At 33.7% G+C, this 20,125-nt stretch overlaps 1 protein-coding gene across 1 annotated transcript; it reads left to right on the top strand.

The window, feature by feature from the left end:
* Window positions 1-7,257: 7,257 nt before the first annotated feature.
* Window positions 7,258-18,797, top strand: LOC106069252 (zinc finger protein 330 homolog). The gene is made up of 10 exons (XM_056039125.1): window positions 7,258-7,513; window positions 10,412-10,431; window positions 10,732-10,802; window positions 11,260-11,339; window positions 12,479-12,605; window positions 13,752-13,856; window positions 14,060-14,106; window positions 14,969-15,086; window positions 16,808-16,957; window positions 17,288-18,797. The coding sequence occupies exons 1-10, from the start codon at window positions 7,394-7,396 to the stop codon at window positions 17,488-17,490; spliced, it is 1,041 nt and encodes a 346-aa protein (XP_055895100.1). The 5' UTR covers window positions 7,258-7,393; the 3' UTR covers window positions 17,491-18,797.
* The last annotated feature ends 1,328 nt before the right edge of the window (window positions 18,798-20,125 follow it).

Below are 20,125 nucleotides of genomic sequence, written 5' to 3'. Positions count from 1 at the left end.
AAACAAAATTGGAAAAGAAACAGCTGTATATACCTTACAAAAAAAAAATATAAAAAAAATAAGTATTTTTTTGTCCAGAAATGGTTGGGCTATTTAAATTAGGTTAAAACTGAAAATCGAAATTTGTGACCTTTTTACTAAATTTAGTGTCCCACATAGCCTTAAATAATTGCGGGCTAGATTCTATATGAAACGTGTGCCTAGACAGAACATCTTTATGTGCTATCCATTTGAAAGCGTTAACCTGTCGAATAGCCAGCTTCTCTCTCTCTGAAATATCCGGTTCTCGGCCCAGTTTTCGTAAAAGTTTGCGATTTTCGCTGCTACATCCCTTATTTTTCTAACCAACTCGCAACATGTGCGACAGAAAACTGTGATTGATATTTCATCATCGCACTCCGCTGTGTTTGTTGACTTTTCTTGCCTTCTTTATATACGGGAACTCTGCCTTTAGGTCCATATGAATTTCAATGTTCGTTTTGTCTAAGTACTTTCTTACCCAGTCATCGACTTGAACAGAAAGCCAAGCCACGGAATACTGTAGGCTGGAATTGCTTCCCAGAATCAGCAAGAAACGTGCAGAACCACAACAGGTCACAAGTAAAAAGAAGTCGTGCTGACATCAGTTTCTGAGAAGAAGCCAGGATGCTGCAAAGTAAAAGCACTACTCAAGCCTCAACACAGGAGCCTGCTAAGCAGCAAACATGAAATAAGGATCAAGAAGAAAACTCTGCAAGGCGTTACTTTTAAGTTATCAGTCCAAAGATTAAATAAGAAAATAAAAGCGTGGCATTGATCGACTTTTCATTTTTATAAAAGGGGGACAGTGGCCATCCCGTACGGACATTATATAAAAAGCGTGACAGACGGCTCAAAGCGGGACGGTCACGCCTAAGTCGGGACGTCTGGTCACCTTACTATATGCGTACTCAAGAGTTTTGGAGCATTAGATCTACTAGCAGGGAAAAAAAAGGAAAGATTAGCCTAAGCAAAATACGGGCGCAAAAAAAAAAAAAATTCAAAAATTGGATGTCTAAAAACAAAGCTGTTTGCCACTCGACAAACAGACAGGCTGTCATTCAATCGATGCAGACGGAGCAGGAAGTAATCTATATCTTAAAAGAAAACAAAGCTAATTTTGCTGGCCAAGTTCAATTTGGTTCTCGTGCGCATGTTTTTGGCTTTCTGTCAGTCTGGAGTAATGGCATGCAAAAACTTTGGGCATTCAACTCGTTGAAATACATACAACATTTAGTGACAATATGTTAATGTCGTAACAGAGATTTCGCTGGTAAATGCAGTGGCGTAGCATCCATGGCGCGAAGGGGTTCAATGAACCCGGGCCCACAACCCTTATGGGCCCACAGTCTGTGGATTACCAACCATGGCGCAAAGGGAGTTATTGACTAGTTGGGGCCCACATGAGCCTTGGGGATGACACAAAACTGGAATATATAATTCCACTTTCGTAAACGCAATTAAAAAGTACAACCCTAAAAGCCTTTTTTAGGGGGAGGGGTGGCCCTAGATATTCTTGAATCCGGGCCCGCGGCTACCTTGCTACGCCGCTGGGTAAATTATATGATATGATATGATATGATATGATACATCACTAAAATGATATGATATGATATGATACATCACTAAAATGATATGATATGATACGTCACTAAAATGATATGATATGATATGACATGATACATCACTAAAATGATATGATATGATATGATATGATACATCACTAAAATGATATGATATGATATGATACATCACTAAAATGATATGATATGATATGATACATCACTAAAATGTACAACGAAAGGATGCAAAGCAAAACTATTTTAAATGAAGGCCTGAGCCTCCTCGTTTGGCATCTCTTCTCTAGCTGAAGTTTATTGCTTAATAATTAAAAGGCAAAACAAAATGTCATTTGAACGCTTAATGAAACTTTCAATGTAAAAAAAAAAAGTTGGATGGAGTTGAGCGTAAAGAACAAAATACAGTTTCTTTATCAAACATGTATAGCTTTAGGGATTGAAAATAAAGCCAACTCTATGAACAAACTTAATTCATTAATGTTCTTTACTGTACTTTGTTTAGAGTTGTTCTAAGTAAACCATATTAGCCGAGATCTTAATAAAAACTAAACAACAAAAGGCACAGACAAGAACTGATCTTGAAGGAAAATACAAGACTAATGAAATGAGTTATTGACTTTACAATTTGTATTGAAACAAAGTTTTAAAAAAAAAGATAATGAGATTGCGAAAGAATGTCAAACCTTAGGTATCCAGTTTCAAAGTTGTATTTTTTATTTACATTTTAATAAAGGACTACCGTTTAAATGGACAGAAAGAATGGGGTAGTGGTGGATTTCAACAAGATCATAGATGACATTGTTGTTTTTTTTATTGATAGGGTCATCACATCTTTTTAGTTCTATTGCACCGCAGTTTATTTGTCTCAGAATTTTATTCGTTTGTTCTCATGTCATGGTACTTTTTTTTTTTTTGCTTTAATTTGAATATTGTGTTAAAGTTATAGAAGCGAGTTACATAAAACATAAAGCCTTCGAGCAATTTGGAATTATATTTCTATTCATCAATTGTATTATTTTTATGTTTTTGTTTGTTTTATATGATTATTATTTTCTTATCAGACTGAATGAAAGAGGGCTTATATAAAGTCTTATACAACAATATAGGTCTAATTTAATTGTATTTAATACAATATAAGTTTATATAAAAAAAATATGATAATAAATAAATACATAACCTCGTGATCAATTATGAGAGGTCAATCAAGGTACCCGCTGAGGGGACCCAGACTAAAAAAAATATAATGAGACAAAAAAGAAGTGGACGGGGCGGGGGAGAGCAATGCTTAATTTAGAATAAAAGAAAATATTTCTCTGCTGTTAACAAGGTGACAACGTAATAATCCCTATACCCAAAGTGGACGTGTAAAAACACAGCGCATTAAATGACTGCTGGGCAGAGTTTTGGTTCGAACCAGTGCATGACAACCTAGCGGCTGACTGGATAAACACATTTCGTAATGTTGACAATATAAAACTCGTGAATTGACAACCTGGGCCTGGCAATCTTTATGTTAATATTGGTTTGGAAGACACGGCCCTTAAGATTCGCATTAGAAATTACCTTCTGCTGTGTTACATGGCTTAACGGTAGACGTTTTCTTTTTTAACATGGCTTACAATTTGAAACACTGTACCCCTACAGCGGAAGGATTGGTCACCGCCATTGGCCAATTAAAACCAATTATTAGGGTTAGAAATAACAAAAATTGTAATAATTTTTTTTTTATTGGCCCATGTCGAAAGTGTAGAAATATAGGAGAGCACAGCTCTTTCAGAATGTCTATATCTAGGTCCCCATAAAGTGTAGAAATATAGGAGAGCACAGCTCTTTCAGAATGTCTATATCTAGGTCCCCATAAAGTGTAGAAATATAGGAGAGCACAGCTCTTTCAGAATGTCCATATCTAGGTCCCCATAAAGTGTAGAAATATAGGAGAGCACAGCTCTTTCAGAATGTCTATATCTAGGTCCCCATAAAGTGTAGAAATATAGGAGAGCACAGCTCTTTCAGAATGTCCATATCTAGGTCCCCATAAAGTGTAGAAATATAGGAGAGCACAGCTCTTTCAGAATGTCCATATCTAGGTCCCCATAAAGTGTAGAAATATAGGAGAGCACAGCTCTTTCAGAATGTCTATATCTAGGTCCCCATAAAGTGTAGAAATATAGGAGAGCACAGCTCTTTCAGAATGTCCATATCTAGGTCCCCATAAAGTGTAGAAATATAGGAGAGCACAGCTCTTTCAGAATGTCCATATCTAGGTCCCCATAAAGTGTAGAAATATAGGAGAGCACAGCTATTTCAGAATGTCCATATCTAGGTCCCCATAAAGTGTAGAAATATAGGAGAGCACAGCTCTTTCAGAATGTCCATATCTAGGTCCCCATAAAGTGTAGAAATATAGGAGAGCACAGCTCTTTCAGAATGTCCATATCTAGGTCCCCATAAAGTGTAGAAATATAGGAGAGCACAGCTCTTTCAGAATGTCCATATCTAGGTCCCCATAAAGTGTAGAAATATAGGAGAGCACAGCTCTTTCAGAATGTCCATATCTAGGTCCCCATAAAGTGTAGAAATATAGGAGAGCACAGCTCTTTCAGAATGTCCACATCTAGGTCCCCATAAAGTGTAGAAATATAGGAGAGCACAGCTCTTTCAGAATGTCCATATCTAGGTCCCCATAAAGTGTAGAAATATAGGAGAGCACAGCTCTTTCAGAATGTCCATATCTAGGTCCCCATAAAGTGTAGAAATATAGGAGAGCACAGCTCTTTCAGAATGTCCATATCTAGGTCCCCATAAAGTGTAGAAATATAGGAGAGCACAGCTCTTTCAGAATGTCCATATCTAGGTCCCCATAAAGTGTAGAAATATAGGAGAGCACAGCTCTTTCAGAATGTCCATATCTAGGTCCCCATAAAGTGTAGAAATATAGGAGAGCACAGCTATTTCAGAATGTACATATCTAGGTCCCCATAAAGTGTAGAAATATAGGAGAGCACAGCTCTTTCAGAATGTACATATCTAGGTCCCCATAAAGTGTAGAAATATAGGAGAGCACAGCTCCATATCTAGGTCCCCATAAAGTGTAGAAATATAGGAGAGCACAGCTATTTCAGAATGTACATATCTAGGTCCCCATAAAGTGTAGAAATATAGGAGAGCACAGCTCCATATCTAGGTCCCCATAAAGTGTAGAAATATAGGAGAGCACAGCTATTTCAGAATGTACATATCTAGGTCCCCATAAAGTGTAGAAATATAGGAGAGCACAGCTCCATATCTAGGTCCCCATAAAGTGTAGAAATATAGGAGAGCACAGCTATTTCAGAATGTACATATCTAGGTCCCCATAAAGTGTAGAAATATAGGAGAGCACAGCTATTTCAGAATGTACATATCTAGGTCCCCATAAAGTGTAGAAATATAGGAGAGCACAGCTATTTCAGAATGTACATATCTAGGTCCCCATAAAGTGTAGAAATATAGGAGAGCACAGCTATTTCAGAATGTACATATCTAGGTCCCCATAAAGTGTAGAAATATAGGAGAGCACAGCTCCATATCTAGGTCCCCATAAAGTGTAGAAATATAGGAGAGCACAGCTATTTCAGAATGTACATATCTAGGTCCCCATAAAGTGTAGAAATATAGGAGAGCACAGCTCCATATCTAGGTCCCCATAAAGTGTAGAAATATAGGAGAGCACAGCTATTTCAGAATGTACATATCTAGGTCCCCATAAAGTGTAGAAATATAGGAGAGCACAGCTCCATATCTAGGTCCCCATAAAGTGTAGAAATATAGGAGAGCACAGCTATTTCAGAATGTACATATCTAGGTCCCCATAAAGTGTAGAAATATAGGAGAGCACAGCTCCATATCTAGGTCCCCATAAAGTGTAGAAATATAGGAGAGCACAGCTATTTCAGAATGTACATATCTAGGTCCCCATAAAGTGTAGAAATATAGGAGAGCACAGCTCTTTCAGAATGTCCATATCTAGGTCCCCATAAAGTGTAGAAATATAGGAGAGCACAGCTATTTCAGAATGTACATATCTAGGTCCCCATAAAGTGTAGAAATATAGGAGAGCACAGCTCTTTCAGAATGTCCATATCTAGGTCCCCATAAAGTGTAGAAATATAGGAGAGCACAGCTATTTCAGAATGTCCATATCTAGGTCCCCATAACAAGGTAGTGAAACTTATCAATCAGCATTTGACCTTGACACATGATAGAGAAAAATACTCCTCTTTACTGTACATTTAAGGAGGCGCGGGGTCCCGGGTTCGAATCCTGATGAAGACTGGGGTTTCTAAATTCGGGAGCTCTAATGTCATCCTGACATTAGTTGGGGAAAAGTAAAGGTGGTTGGTCGTTGTGCTGACTACATGACACCCTCGTAAACCGTAGTCACAGAAGCAGGTGACATTTACATCATCTGCCCTATAAACCAGAAGATTTGAAAAGGGAACTGTAGGCCTACTGTACATTATCCTCACAGAAGGTTCTCGGGTCTACCAGTTACCCTCTTTTACCTTCTCTTATAACCTGTTGGACCGTTGGGGCACCACAGATAATCTGTCGACGGTCTTTCTTTATTCCTTTCTGTTTTTAGCCTCGAATGTACATTCAATCTCTTTCAATGACAATCCCGTCCATTCTTTAATGTTGTCGTCATATTGATTTCTCTGTCTGCCTCTTCTTCTTTTCCCTGGTACTTTTCCCTGAAGGAAAGTCTTTGCGAGCCCTGATTGCTTTATAATATGGGAAAACTTTTGAGTTTGCATTTTATTTACGGTGGTCAGCAGATCATCGTGGAGCCCTTTTATATTGCCAATGTGATTATTGCGATTTCTTTCTATGTTTAACCATCTTTATTCTTTTTCCGCTTTTCCCCTGCTTCAGTTTCTCTCTCTCTCTCTCTCTCTCTCTCTCTTTCTCTTTCGCTGTATCTGTCTAGTCCTATATTTCTCTTCTTTTTCAAATCATTAAAAATTTTGTAATAGCAGAAATTTTGGCCTATAACCTACTTAAAAGGCAACTTAAATACAAGGCATACGCCTACCCAATATTATTATTATACAAGAGAGCAAACAAAACAACGTATTATATGTTTTAATGGACTTTTAGTATAGCGAACTTTTTTTTATGTTTCGGAAAGCCCAACTCCAGTTAAAAGAAAGCGGACTAGATCTAGATCTATTTGCATGGGAGGCCCCACGATCTCCTTGGAAACCATAGACTCTTTATAAATATAAAATATGATAGTAACAGATGCAACGCTCCTTGCCACGAGTGCAATACTCAACCACTAAAGTGCAATTTATATCAGAAAAATAATTCTGTATGTTTTTATTTGTAGCCTAAAGTCAAAGTGGGCCTTCTTTGATTTTTCTTAGTCTTAATGTAGGTTAATAATAAAGATATCTACGTTCGACACTTATCCTTTTACATCTTCTTAAACCCTCAATCACTTCCACATGAGCTGTAAATGCTGGATCTAGATGTAAATATTAATACTATAATTAATAGGTGGGAAAAAATCATAGAAAAGATGCATATAAAACTACTTGAGGTAGGCATGCAGTGCGTTAATTTTTTTACTACTGCGTTTTTCTCAATAACAAGGTACATAACTCACATTTTTTTTTCTATGAATGCTGATTCAAGCCCCTTTTAAAAATGTCTGCGCCCTGAGATTTTGCCACGATTTTACTTCAACTGATTTTAATTACAAGTCTAGATCTAGATAATCTAGACCTCTTATTGACTAATTTAGGTAAACCATGCCAAAGAAGAAAACAGGACAGAGGAAAAAGGCTGAAAAACAGAAAGAGAGACAGAAAGCAATCAATAATGCTCAGTACGAAAGAGGTCTTGATCAAAGACCTTGCAATCATTTGATGGTAAGTCAACGCCCTTTTGCCTTCGTAATTCGTAGCTGTTGCTGTTCGTGGCGCACTACTCAAGACTAGATTTAAACCAGTGGTTCCCAAACTTATTTGTCTAACTCTCTTAGACCCCTTAAAATCTTCTTGGTTTGTGATGTCCAGCCTGTTTTTTTTTTTTCTTATACCAAGAATGGCATCAATATTTATTTTGTAAGTATTAACAAAGAATACTAAGATTGACAGACAACCTTGTTGATACCTGATCATGTAACCTTTACCCACTAGACATAAAGATGGAATTTTTTAAAAACAATTTAAAACCTTCAGGTGATATTCCATAATATCTTTTATACGCAGGGCCACATCTACCTATTAATACTTTTATAATGCAATGTCAGCAGTGAGAGCAGTGTCAAGCTCCTGTTACCATTACAACCTTTGACTTTAGATGCAATTTTGGTAGCTTCAAATTCCAAAAGAGAGTATATATGTCAAAAAGGTCTCTTCACCTACCAATGTCTATAATGCAGTGGTATGCTTTTGAGACCTGGGTGTTCTCAATTGCTTCCTTCCAAGCAAAGGTGCATAATATTTATAAATATTACGCTGCCAAGACTACCTTACAAATACTCAGATAGTGTAAAAGCCCTTTTAATATTATTTGACAGGTATGCTTGGTTGAATACCTACTTTATCATTTGACAGCTATGCTTGTTCAAACACATAGATCTTGTATGGATTATAACGGCATTATATTGAAATATCTCTACTTAAACTAATAGCAAAATCCTGAAAACCGCTAACTATATTCGAAAAATTTTTGTCAGTCATGAAAGAGACTTTAAAAATTTATTTTACACAAACCTGCATATATATAATATATATAGAATCTGATATATAAAATATATTTCTTGGAAGCAACAATGCAGTTCAAAGGCCTCAAGGAACAGACTTAGGCCCACTACTGTTTCTAATTTACATAAATGGCCTACCAAATTGATTTGTTCAAAAACAAATGTCAGATTAATTGCAGATGATTGCATAATATATAAAACAATAAAAACAACACAAGATACTGAAATTTTACAAAAAGAATTAGAAAGATCATATGAATTACAGAAATGGGAATCAAATCGGAGCATGTCTTTCACCCCTGAAATATGTCAGTTATTAAACCAGTAACACAGGCTAAAAATGCAAAACACCTCTGACTAGTTGTTATAGTAAATGAAAAACTGCCATGGAATCCCCATATTAATATAACTATTAATAAATCATAACAAGCATTCTAGGGGTTATTAAAAAAATTTCTACTCATCAAATAAGAACATTTATAACCTTGGTACTATATGAATTCTCTATTTGGGACCCCTCATCTGAAGAAAACATTAAGAAACTAGAACAGACACAAAACAGCAGTGAGATTCATAACAAATGAATTCTAGAGTATTGATTAGAGTAATCACTAAATTTAGAAACCCTCCTGGGTAGAAGACTTAAAAGGAAAGTAGTAATTATACATAAAACATTAAACCATATGATTCAAATACAAAAACAAAACCTAATAAAGTACTCAGAAAGACACAAAGATAAAGGCACATACCTTGTTTCATAAGCTAGGACACATTTGTACAAATTCCTTCTTCCCTATCTATTGCTATTAGGGCTGCCTTAGTCAGCCAGAAAAACCAATGACTTGGCATAATTTAAGTCATTGATTAACATGCATGACTACATTGGCCTAGAAACACGCGGACGTAATCATCTTCTTTATTGAAGTAACGTCTATATTTCACAAGGTAAGATTTAAGATATTTAAAGATCTAGCATAATACTAATAATAGATTCTGATCATAATGATCACACTTATTCAAAGTCTAGAACTAATCATAGTTGTCATAAAATGTAAAATTAAATAGATCTAGTCTAGATATATATATATATATATATATGTTAATAGACCTAATATTAAATCATTATAATGATAAAAAAATATTGGAGTTAAAATAAAACATGGTATAATGTTTACTATTACAACTTTTTACACAGAATTTATAAATGTCAATAACTCAAATTTGAAAAATTAGCAGTTTACCTTTAACTTTAAATGTTTACGGTCTAGATTTTTATCTAGCAGTCTAGATAGAATATATAATATATATATATTTTTATATTATTATATTTATTATAATATATATTATATTTTATTTTGAAAATTATTTTTATATATATATAAATTACTGTCATAATATTCCTTCAAAACAGAAGATATCTATAGGTAGATTTACACTGTCTCTATCTATATTATATATAACAAAAGTATAGTTTATCTCAAAGAGCATTTTTTCATGTGACAGTAAAGTCTTATTCTGAGGAGACAGTGATCTAAAACACAAAACAAAGGTGGCATTTGATTGGGTGTTAGAAGAACCAGCCATTTTACATTTGGCTATTTTTCTTCCAGGGCTGAGCATATATATTACTTTTTTGCTTTTTGTCCATAGCTTTCTTTGTCACCATCTATCTACACATACTGTGGTCTAGGGCAAGCTGCAATATCCACTGTTTCATGGTCCTGTTTGGTAACATAGAAAACAGCATATAGATCGGAGGCTGGTGGACTATTTTTTTTTTTACCAGTCGCAAGTAGTTTGTTTTACGACAGACGTGACGACACCAGCACAGGTGTTGTACATCCTAAGGGTGGTGAATATTTTAGGATTCATCAATAAATATGGTTGGTGGCCTCAGAACGGGTGGTCCCATCACATTATTTATTTTAAGTAAAGTAATAGCTATTACATCAGTTTCCTTAAGAAGGAATTCATTTTAATTTTTTTACATTTTTATGTTACTTGTTACCAGTTAATTGTGAAGACAATTAATAATTCTTTATGATTTTTTTTTTACCAGGAATGTGATTACTGTAAAAGGTAAAGTACATTTTTTCAGAGTTTGTTTTAATTATGTTTTGTAAATGATTAAATGATCATTAATCCTCTGTTTATTTTATTTCTTCTTTTATCCTTTTTTTTTTGTGTCCTTAAAGTGCAGTTCAATTTCTAAATTTATTTCTTTTTACAATTTTGTTATTTTTCAAATTTTTGTGTGTTTCAAACCAGTTTTAAAAATATTCAGCTTTGTGTTTAGTTTTTTTTTTGTTTTTTTTTTCTCTCATTGAATATTGAATATTTATTAAAGTTTTTGTCATTTTTTACATTGACTTTTTCCAGAACCCAGAAAAACAGAGCATTTTGTTACTTTTGTAATATGATTCAACGTATGCCAGTCTGTGCTCAGTGTGGTTAGTATATAATATGGAAGATTCTTTCTTAGAGTATTTTTTAAAGCCATCTGCTCATAAGTCAAATTGTGTAAGCAATCTCTGGCATATCTACACTAGCAATATTTATATATACAGTTCTTGGTCCTAACCACTCACTCATAATAATAATGATAACTAATTCTTCTACTTGCCATGTACAATACAATAAAATTTAATTCAAATGTTATACAAATCAGGTAAACCCCATTTTCATAGTCCACTTTCATTTTCATGTAAAAAATTGAAAAGTTTTAAGGGAACATCTCCCCATATTTGACATAGATCTAAATCAATACGATAGATTAGTGATACACAAACTAAAGCTGCAGGTCATATCCGGCTGATAGATACATTAAATTTTATTATTTATTAATTTTTGTTTGTAAGACGAAAAAGGCAAAGTATATATCTATATAAATAAATTCTTCATTTTCAGGAAAAATAAAGTGCATGTCCAAAGGAGGTGACTGTGCTGTGAAACATGCTGGACAATATGTTACTGGACTTGGTTTAGTAGTAAGTTGAATTGGTTTAGTTGTAAGAGATTCAACATTTCAATATTTTGCATTACTGAGAATGGGAAAAGTTCTCTTAAGAGAACTGATTTAGAGGATAGTCTTTATTGCAGTGCACTCTCTAGGGGGGTGCGTGTCCTCTCAAGGGAGACTCGACGATCTGAAAAAAAAAAAGGTGTAGTGATGTGAGTCACTTTCTTTTCTCAAGGGCCAAAAAAAAAAGATGTATCAATCCATGTTTGATTATTGATGAAGTAAAATGACATTAGTAACATGTTTAACAAATTAAAATATTCTAAACGCGTTTCATCTTTTAACAAGGACATTTTAAAAATATATACCTTTTTTTGTGAAAAGCTTCTGCAAAAATATCGACTTAAAATTTTCTTATGTTAGAAAAGTCAAAGACCTTACAACAATTATGTGCATGTGCAATATGTAACTTGAATGTTCTCACATATAAGTATTGGCCGGTGCTACCTTCTTATTAAAATTAATTTGATCTGCAACTTTTTTAAAAACTAGAATGACTGCATGCTAAAATGCAAGAAAATGTTTCAATATTGTCCTGTCCCATTCTTTGTTACTTTAACATTGTTTTGTACCTGCAAGTTTCTTACTGTAAGAAAGGTTCTTCAGCTCAGAATGCAGGAGAATGCTTAGTGCTGAGGCTTTGTCCCAAACATTGGGAAGCTTACAGCACTCTCCCAGACATTATTGCTGGTTGGAGGGGAAACCTGCTGCTTTCCTAATCACTATCTACACAAAAACCGTCTCTAGTAAAAAAAAAACCACTTAAAAATTATCTACAAAACACTATTTCCGGACATCATGAAAAAATGGACCAGCTCCACTCTTAATATGCTGCTAAGGACAACTGCTGACTGACTATATTATACCTCTATTACTGTAATGACAAAAGTAAAAGGGACAGATAAATAAATCAACCAGAATCATTTTAAAGTATTAATGACAAGAAGTTTTGTTCTCTTCATGCTGTCCTGTATTTTGGTATTATATCTTCTTTACTTGTCTGGCTTATAACCCTTTTGTCAACATCAGATATAAGTAAAATGGTTGATAGTCATTCTAATTATTATTATTAGGACTGCTAATTGTTGTTTTTTCTGTATCACAAAGGGAGCTATATGTGACTTTTGTGAGGCTTGGGTTTGTCACAGTAAGAAATGTTTACAAACTCATGCATGTACCTGTCCAATGGCAGATGCAGTATGTCATGAATGTAAAAGAGGGGTTTGGGATCATGGTAAGTATTGCTTTTTTTTATAAGTGTAAATCAATGTAGTATGTTCTCTGCTTTTTGCCTTCCTCTCTGCCAGACCTAAATAATAAAGAGACTGCATTGGAAATAACGATCACACTCAGATTTAAATGTCTAGATTTTCATTATACTTAAGCTGTTAGGTCAATCATTATTCACTCCTGCCTTAAAGTGGCTGATAGAGTTTTCAAAAATTCTGAATATAACCTAAACCAAGTAAGCATCATTTCTGACGCTAGTTAAGAAAGGCCAATTTTATTTTGTTACACAACAATATATTAAAATCTTAAACTGGTAACAATATTTGATTTTTCAATCAATTTTAACACTTTAAATTGGAAATTTCCATCAATTAGAAAAGGTACATTTCTTATTCCATAGGACAAATTGGTACTTAAGTACTATTGTTCATTCTTGCCTAGTGTCAGTGGAGCATGGATGAGCCAGGAAAACTACATTAACACAGGGATTTTCATAGGATATAATTTTTAGTTTAAAGGAGCATCCACAATTTATTAGATATGATAAGATAGCAAATGAATAATTTTTAAGCTTTTACAGTATGCTGGTAAGATTGATAAGATCCAGATCTACATGAGTTAATTCATTATAATAGCAATATATGCTTAGATAGATACACCTATTTTTGTTACAATTTTAAAAGAGCTTTTAATATTTATCTTATAAATTTGTTAGAAATGCAACTGTAGAGACTTGTTATGGTGTAAAATGACCATTGGCTATTATAATGTTGTTTCTGGCATTTGGTTGACTTTTGAATTTAGCATATTTTTCTTTGCTCTGAAAAGAAATTAATATGTAAACAGTATTTTCTATTTTGAAATGTAGGACCTGTTTTTTTTCACCATCTTTGACCCCATAAAAATCCTAGTTAATAATTAAAATTGCTGAGATGTTTTATTTCATCCAAAATTAAATCAGTTAAATTTGTCCATGGGAGTTAGGAACTCACTGTATGTAGCTGTGCAATGTACTAGTAAAATAGAGAATGTCTATCTGTCTTAGCAACTTCTACTAACAAAAAAAGGCTATTATACTTATGACACTTATACAGCATTCTTGGTACTATACATTTGTTATGTTTAATGTATGTAAAATATATTTTGACAGGTGGCAGAATATTTACATGTTCCTACTGTAGCAAGTTTCTGTGTGAAGATGATCAATTTGAGCACCAAGCTAGCTGCCAAGTCTTAGAATCTGAAAACTATAAATGTACATTTTTTTTGTTTTGTGTAATATTTATAATTTAGTATTTTTAACTTACTTCAATTTTATATAAAGGAGAAACAAATCAAATAATTTTAATTAAAACTTTAGTTTCATAAGTGGTCTCTTTTGAGAGGTTAGTCATTATTATTTATTAACAAATTTGTTTTCTTTGTCGCGCATTTAAACAAACAATTATTTCCGTCCAGGTCTTTCCTGCAATAAGCTTGGTCAATACTCCTGCCTTCGATGTAAAGTAAGTTTTTTTTATTTTTAGTTGTTAAATTATACATTGTTATAAATTATTGATAAATCAGTTTTCCCATCTGCTTGGCATCTGCTACCCACTCACAGTGCCATGTATATAAATCGCTTGTACTATGATCACTTGACTGACTTAAAGCATTATAGTTCAAATAAAACACAGTGAAGATACAGGAGATCCATAATAATCCATCAAAGAATAAACACACTGAACATTCTACTTGTAACAATAACCCTCATAGCTAGCTCTACGTTTCTTATTTGGTCTCTTTTTTTTTTTTTTTAAATTTTATTGTTTATGTCACTGATAGAACATTCTCCAAGTTTCTACCTTGACCCTACATCTGCTTTATTCGTATTGAAGTTATCTAGCAAATTTAGTTTAGCACATTTTTTTTTACACAATCACACACACAAAGTGACTCAATAATACGGACAGTTCTTGTACGCCAGGTCAGCATCTTTCATGTACTGTCAAGCGAGACGTACACACGTGTGACAATATGCTTCATAAAATTATTTTGGCACATTTTAGGTTTGAAATTTTAAAAGTCAGATTTTTAAACACATTTCAGTTAATGGAAAGGCTCTTGAGTGTCACATAAAATAATCACAGAACTCAACATTGCTAATTAGATATATAAAAAAAATGTTTACTACGATGTTATGTAAAATATTGTAAACAGTAGAAGCTAACTAATATTAAGGCTTGTCTTCGAGTCTGAAGATTAGTGAGGAATGCAGTATTTCCCATGGCTGTGCAGCCCTAGCTGTGACCTACATATTTTGCCACATCCAGGGCAAGCATAACCATTGTAGAAGCTAACTGAATTAATATATAAATCTATCTCCAGCAATGTTACTGTGATGACCATGTCCGACGCAAAGGATTCAAGTATGTTAAAGGCCAACCTATTCCTTGTCCTAAATGTGGCAGTGAGACACAAGAAGTCAAAGAGCTCAGCATGTCCAGTAAGTTTGAAAAAAAAATTAAATTCTCATTCAAAATAAAGAATTAGTCTAACAAAATAATCTCTTCACTTCTTAAGAATACAGTATTTTGGTTTGAAAATAAAACTAACTTGTAATGTTGTTGAAAGTTATAGGATGCTGTTTAGTTTCAATTATACTATCTTTGTTAATACTTTAAGGCAGTAACACTCAAAATACGGTCCGTAAATTGTTGTAACGTCGGCACAAAGTGTAGAAAATCCCCTCTTTGCAGAAAAAAAGTTGGAAAATGTATCTATACCTTCAAGAGAGCTATTTCTTTGGATTCTCTGATGGATTGTGCCATGAACTTAAGCATTTGTGCCCTGATGAAATAGGCTTCTGTAAAATCTACTAGGAAAAGTGAATGGATCTAACTTTTTTTCTGGAACATGATAATACACCAGCATTTTTGTTTTACAAAGAATGTATGGCTGTTTACAAAACAAAAAGCTACAATATAAGCTTCATTATGAAACAACCACGTCAGCGAGGTTTGGGACAGGAACAAAAGATTGGTTAAACTACAGTAGAGATCACAGGATTGATGAGAATATTTGACAATATATGAGAATACCAAAAAAAGACAAGAAAATGAGGTGGTGATGAAGCTTTCTTGCTCATATTTTAAAGTAGAGAAATGAAGTCATTTTCTGATGAATGAAAAAAGATACACTTCAAATATTCCATTAATTAATGTAAATACCAGATCCACAGGTTTCTAATAAAAGTATTTTCTGGTCAATTTCATTTCGTTTTTGTATCTTTTCATTGATGTGTCACATGTCATGATTGTCAGAAATTGAAAATTAGGTTGGGCATTACTGCGCTAAGGCATTGGATATTTTGGTAAAAGACTCACCTGCCAATACTTTACTCCAAATTATGTTAGCAGATTTACATCTGGATTGACTAGAAAATTATCACCAGATCATAAGCCCACATGAAATCATAATTAAGATAAGAGATATTTAGACAGAATGTTACTTATAGTCTTTCAGAGAATCAAATGAACTAAAGATTTAAATAGGTAAATTAAAAATGTTACAATTAGTCAGTGAATATCTTGGTGCTTATTATCACTTGTATACACCAAATGCCAAAAAAAAAGTTCTCTACCTTATCAGAAATGAAAGCAAGCTAATTTAATGATTTTACATTATTTTGTGGGTTAATTAATATTTCTTGGTATATTCAGAACTGTGTACAATGACCATAATTCCACTCTACCCATATTGCTAGATTTACTTATTTAAATGAAGAATAGCAGAAATAAAACATTATTAATCCTCTAATTGAAATGATGAAAATATTGAAAACACATTATAAGCAAAAATATAACTTAATTCAGTAGTAGATTCACCAAAGTAGGCATAATATGTAGTATGAACTTATTTTAATCAACCAGTTGACTTATTATCTTTCTCTTGTATAAATACCTTTTCTGATATTAGCTTCTCTAACATTGACCAAAATGTGAGAAACACATTTTTTCACTTTCTTGGCTCTTTTTAGTACCGGTACTACAAAAGTTTTTTATCTCTATTTTTAATATCAAGAAATGTATCATATTTTCTAGAAAATAATGCATAGTAAACTTGTGATTTACACAATACATGAAACCTTGATGAGCGAGCTATGTGACAGTCATTTTGGGCAAAACATACTGTGATTATTAATTATTGTAATTTAATCTTTTACAGCCCGAGGCTATAAATATGGAAGGCAACAGATAGCTACAGGGGATGATGATGATGATGAAGTGGATGATGAGTTTAGCTACAGAGGTGCCACTGGGGGGTTTACTTTTGGTGGATACACTCTGGGAGCTGGAGGGATTAAAGCAGTTCGGGGTAAGTCTTGAATCTAAATATAGGGAAAATCCTTTTTTTTTTCAAATATCTATAACCGATGGTTGATCATAATTATGTAGTCAAAGTCTTTGTACTGAACTTCAGGTTATATCCTCTTGTTTGAAAGATAAAGTTGGCCCAATGTCGTTCCCTCCCTGTTTTTGTCTTTCCATCCTTTCTTTTCTCTGTTTTATCATTCAGAGTGGCCTATACATGTCCTGAGGGTTCTAAAATTGGGACACTATTAATTTTTATAATAACCAAAACATCAAAACATGTGTTTATAAATGTAACAATATGTGTATGTCAAGTTGATGTCTATTTGTCCAGTTGATGATGATGGCGATGATGATGATGATGACAATGAGGAAGAGGATGAGGAAGATGATGATGAAGAAGATGATGATAATGATGAAGAAGAAGAAGAAGGGGATGAGGAGGAAGAAATTAACTCTGGAGACAGTGACAAAGAGGCTGAAGAAGATAAAAGCAAAAAGGATATTAGTGAAAAACTCCAAGAAGTAAAAATTTAATTGGGTTCATTGTGAGAGTTATGATTATATCTAAAATATCACAACAGCTAACAAGAAATGAAAATAAAAAATATAAACCATATCTTTTTATTGATATTGGTGTATTTTGTCCTTAATACACTTGTGTATTGCTATTTGAGTCCCTCTTATTCTATTTATTTAATGTGTTAATACTAGTGCTCTATTTGAGTCTGAACTAAACAAGACCTTGGTGTGTGTAAGATTATATTGTCTGAATGTTATTAAAGTTTGCTGAAACATTTTTAAAATGAATGTGTTGACATTTTTACTACAAGTCATATATTTTATATTGATACTCAGTGATCCACTTGCTGTAGATTGGTATCAGACATTATATTTTACAATAGGATGAATTAAAGGAAAGCTGATAATGCATTGCAACATGAGTGTTTTTTTTTTCTTTTTTTTAATTCATTATTCACTATAAATGTCTTTGTATTTATTTTTCTATGTAATGGGTCCATTCATCTTTAAATTATATGTTCATTTGTATTCATTTCTTTAGCATTTTTAGGGGAAAGTCATTCTTGTGTTTTTATAGTTAATTATATTTTGTAAAAAAAAAAAAAGTTCCCATTTGGGACCTTGCAGCGTATAGGGCAGATGATGTAAAGGTCATCAGTTTCTGTGGCTCATGGTTAACGAGGGTGTCACGTGGCTGGCACAATGTACAACCGTCTTTACTTTTCCCCAACTAATGTCGGTACCCATTAGAGCTGGGTGGGCTCAGAGGCACACAAAGATCCCAAAATTAAAACTCCCAGTCCCCCGCACTTACAACAACTCAGCCACAGCACCTCCAATTATGTTATGACATAGCAAGTAATCTATAAATCTAGATAGGTTTTGCAGAGACTTATTTTTTTTTGTATTTATTTAATTTATTTTTAATATCTTTTGTATATTTCATGCTTATAACATGCTCAGAGTGCTGTGGTCCAATCTCTTTTAGGTGCTAAGCAAACACAACTCAGCTTGAGTTTGGTTTTGAACTCTAGCTCTCTTGATAGATCGCCAAAGTGTTTATGTCTTGTAGCCACATAGCCCACAATTAGAATAATGAGAAATTAGATAGTGACATGACATTGATAACAAAATTAAAAATGATAGGAACCATGTAATGAAATAGGACAGTAACTGATAGTTACTCTTTTAGGCATATAGATACTTCATAAATTGCACTTGGGACTTAATCAATGAATTGGACTGCTTGCATCTGATATAGGATGGCGAAGTATGTAGTAGTAATGATGCATCATTGTAATAAAGACTTTGACTCTATGGTACTTACATTTGTTTGCATTGATGAATGTCTGAGCTATTAATTAAATAAATTTTACTTAGAATAAAGTTGAAAACACTTTTGACATGAATCCCTAGTATGTCAATTTAACTGCAGTTGTCTTTGACGACCCAGAAGGTAATGCAACTCTTAAAGAGAACAAGTTCACAAAGATAGTTCTACTAAGTCTCTTTATGATGTTGAATTTCTTATTGGTCTTATTGATATAGATGTAAGTTTGTGTAGCGCTTACTTCATGCTTGTAATATGCTCAGAGTGCTGTGGTCCAATCTTTTTTTAGTGAATGAGTGGGGGGGGTGTAACTGAGAGGTTTCAGTTCTGCTGTAAGGTTCTTAAATAACACAACTCAGCTTGATTCAAAAGTTTGTAAGGTAGGCGTGTTTATTCCTCTCAACCCCACATTTAGAATCATGAAAACTAACTGAAAGAAGAAACCAAGCTTTTGAAAGTAAATACTACAGACAAATGCTGGGTATCAGATACCAGGAAAAGAAGACAAATGAGGTTGTACTTTTACAAGTCAACACTGTGGCTGGCAAAAAGCAAGAACTCAAGACTGTGAAGAAGAGACATAAAAGAATTGACCAGCCTCTCTCTTGATGTTCTGCTAAGAACAGGTGCTGAATGGGAAATGTGGAGGGATTTTGTTACCGGTACTCGAACTGTCACAGCACTCCTACGACGAAAGTGAAGGGACAGATAATGATTACCTCAGTTTGTGAGTACAGGTGACCGACATGGGTTATGAGCTTTTTGTTTAATATTTCTTTGTCGTATGGTTCAATTTTTAAGTTAAAGAGTACCGTAAATATTAAAAACACCCAATTCAATCACTCTAACTAGTGTTTCCAAACCAATGCACAAAATGATTAATCTTTCTTTTTCTATTTAGTTTGTGTGAAGAAAATAAATTCTTGAAAGATCTAAAATAAAATAACATTTTTTTTAAAAATCACTCTAACACTATTCGAAAAGACCTAAAGATGGTTGCCTGGTTGTGTGGTTTGCGCGCTGGACTGTCGTTTGGATTTATTGATGGTCCCAGGTTCAAACCCTGCCCGCTCCCATCGTCCTGTGGGAGGTTTGGACTAGGAAGTAAACTATTTTCAACTCTGAAGGAACATCCGAAACATGTAAAACATTTTACAAACATTAGATGACATCAATAGATAGCAAGTTGAAAAATACAAAAGTGTGAAAACATGGCAACAATCAGCATACTTTTTTTGTGTGTTTTTTTTTTAAATTTAAAACTTTATTGCCTTACTCTTTCAATTGAAAAATCACCACTTCTACAAAAGCATTTTTAAA

This window comes from Biomphalaria glabrata, chromosome 8 (genome assembly GCF_947242115.1).
Source record: "Biomphalaria glabrata chromosome 8, xgBioGlab47.1, whole genome shotgun sequence".
Taxonomy (NCBI): Eukaryota; Metazoa; Mollusca; class Gastropoda; family Planorbidae; genus Biomphalaria; species Biomphalaria glabrata.
This window is presented reverse-complemented; position numbering and strand designations above follow the sequence as displayed.

Coding starts and splice junctions, on each gene's coding strand:
- LOC106069252 (XM_056039125.1), top strand. CDS start 7,394: ATGCCAAAGAAGAAAACAGGACAGAGGAAAAAGGCTGAAAAACAGAAA. Junction 10,803..11,259: donor GCCAGTCTGTGCTCAGTGTG/GTTAGTATATAA, acceptor CTTCATTTTCAG/GAAAAATAAAGTGCATGTCC. Junction 14,107..14,968: donor ACTCCTGCCTTCGATGTAAA/GTAAGTTTTTTT, acceptor ATCTATCTCCAG/CAATGTTACTGTGATGACCA.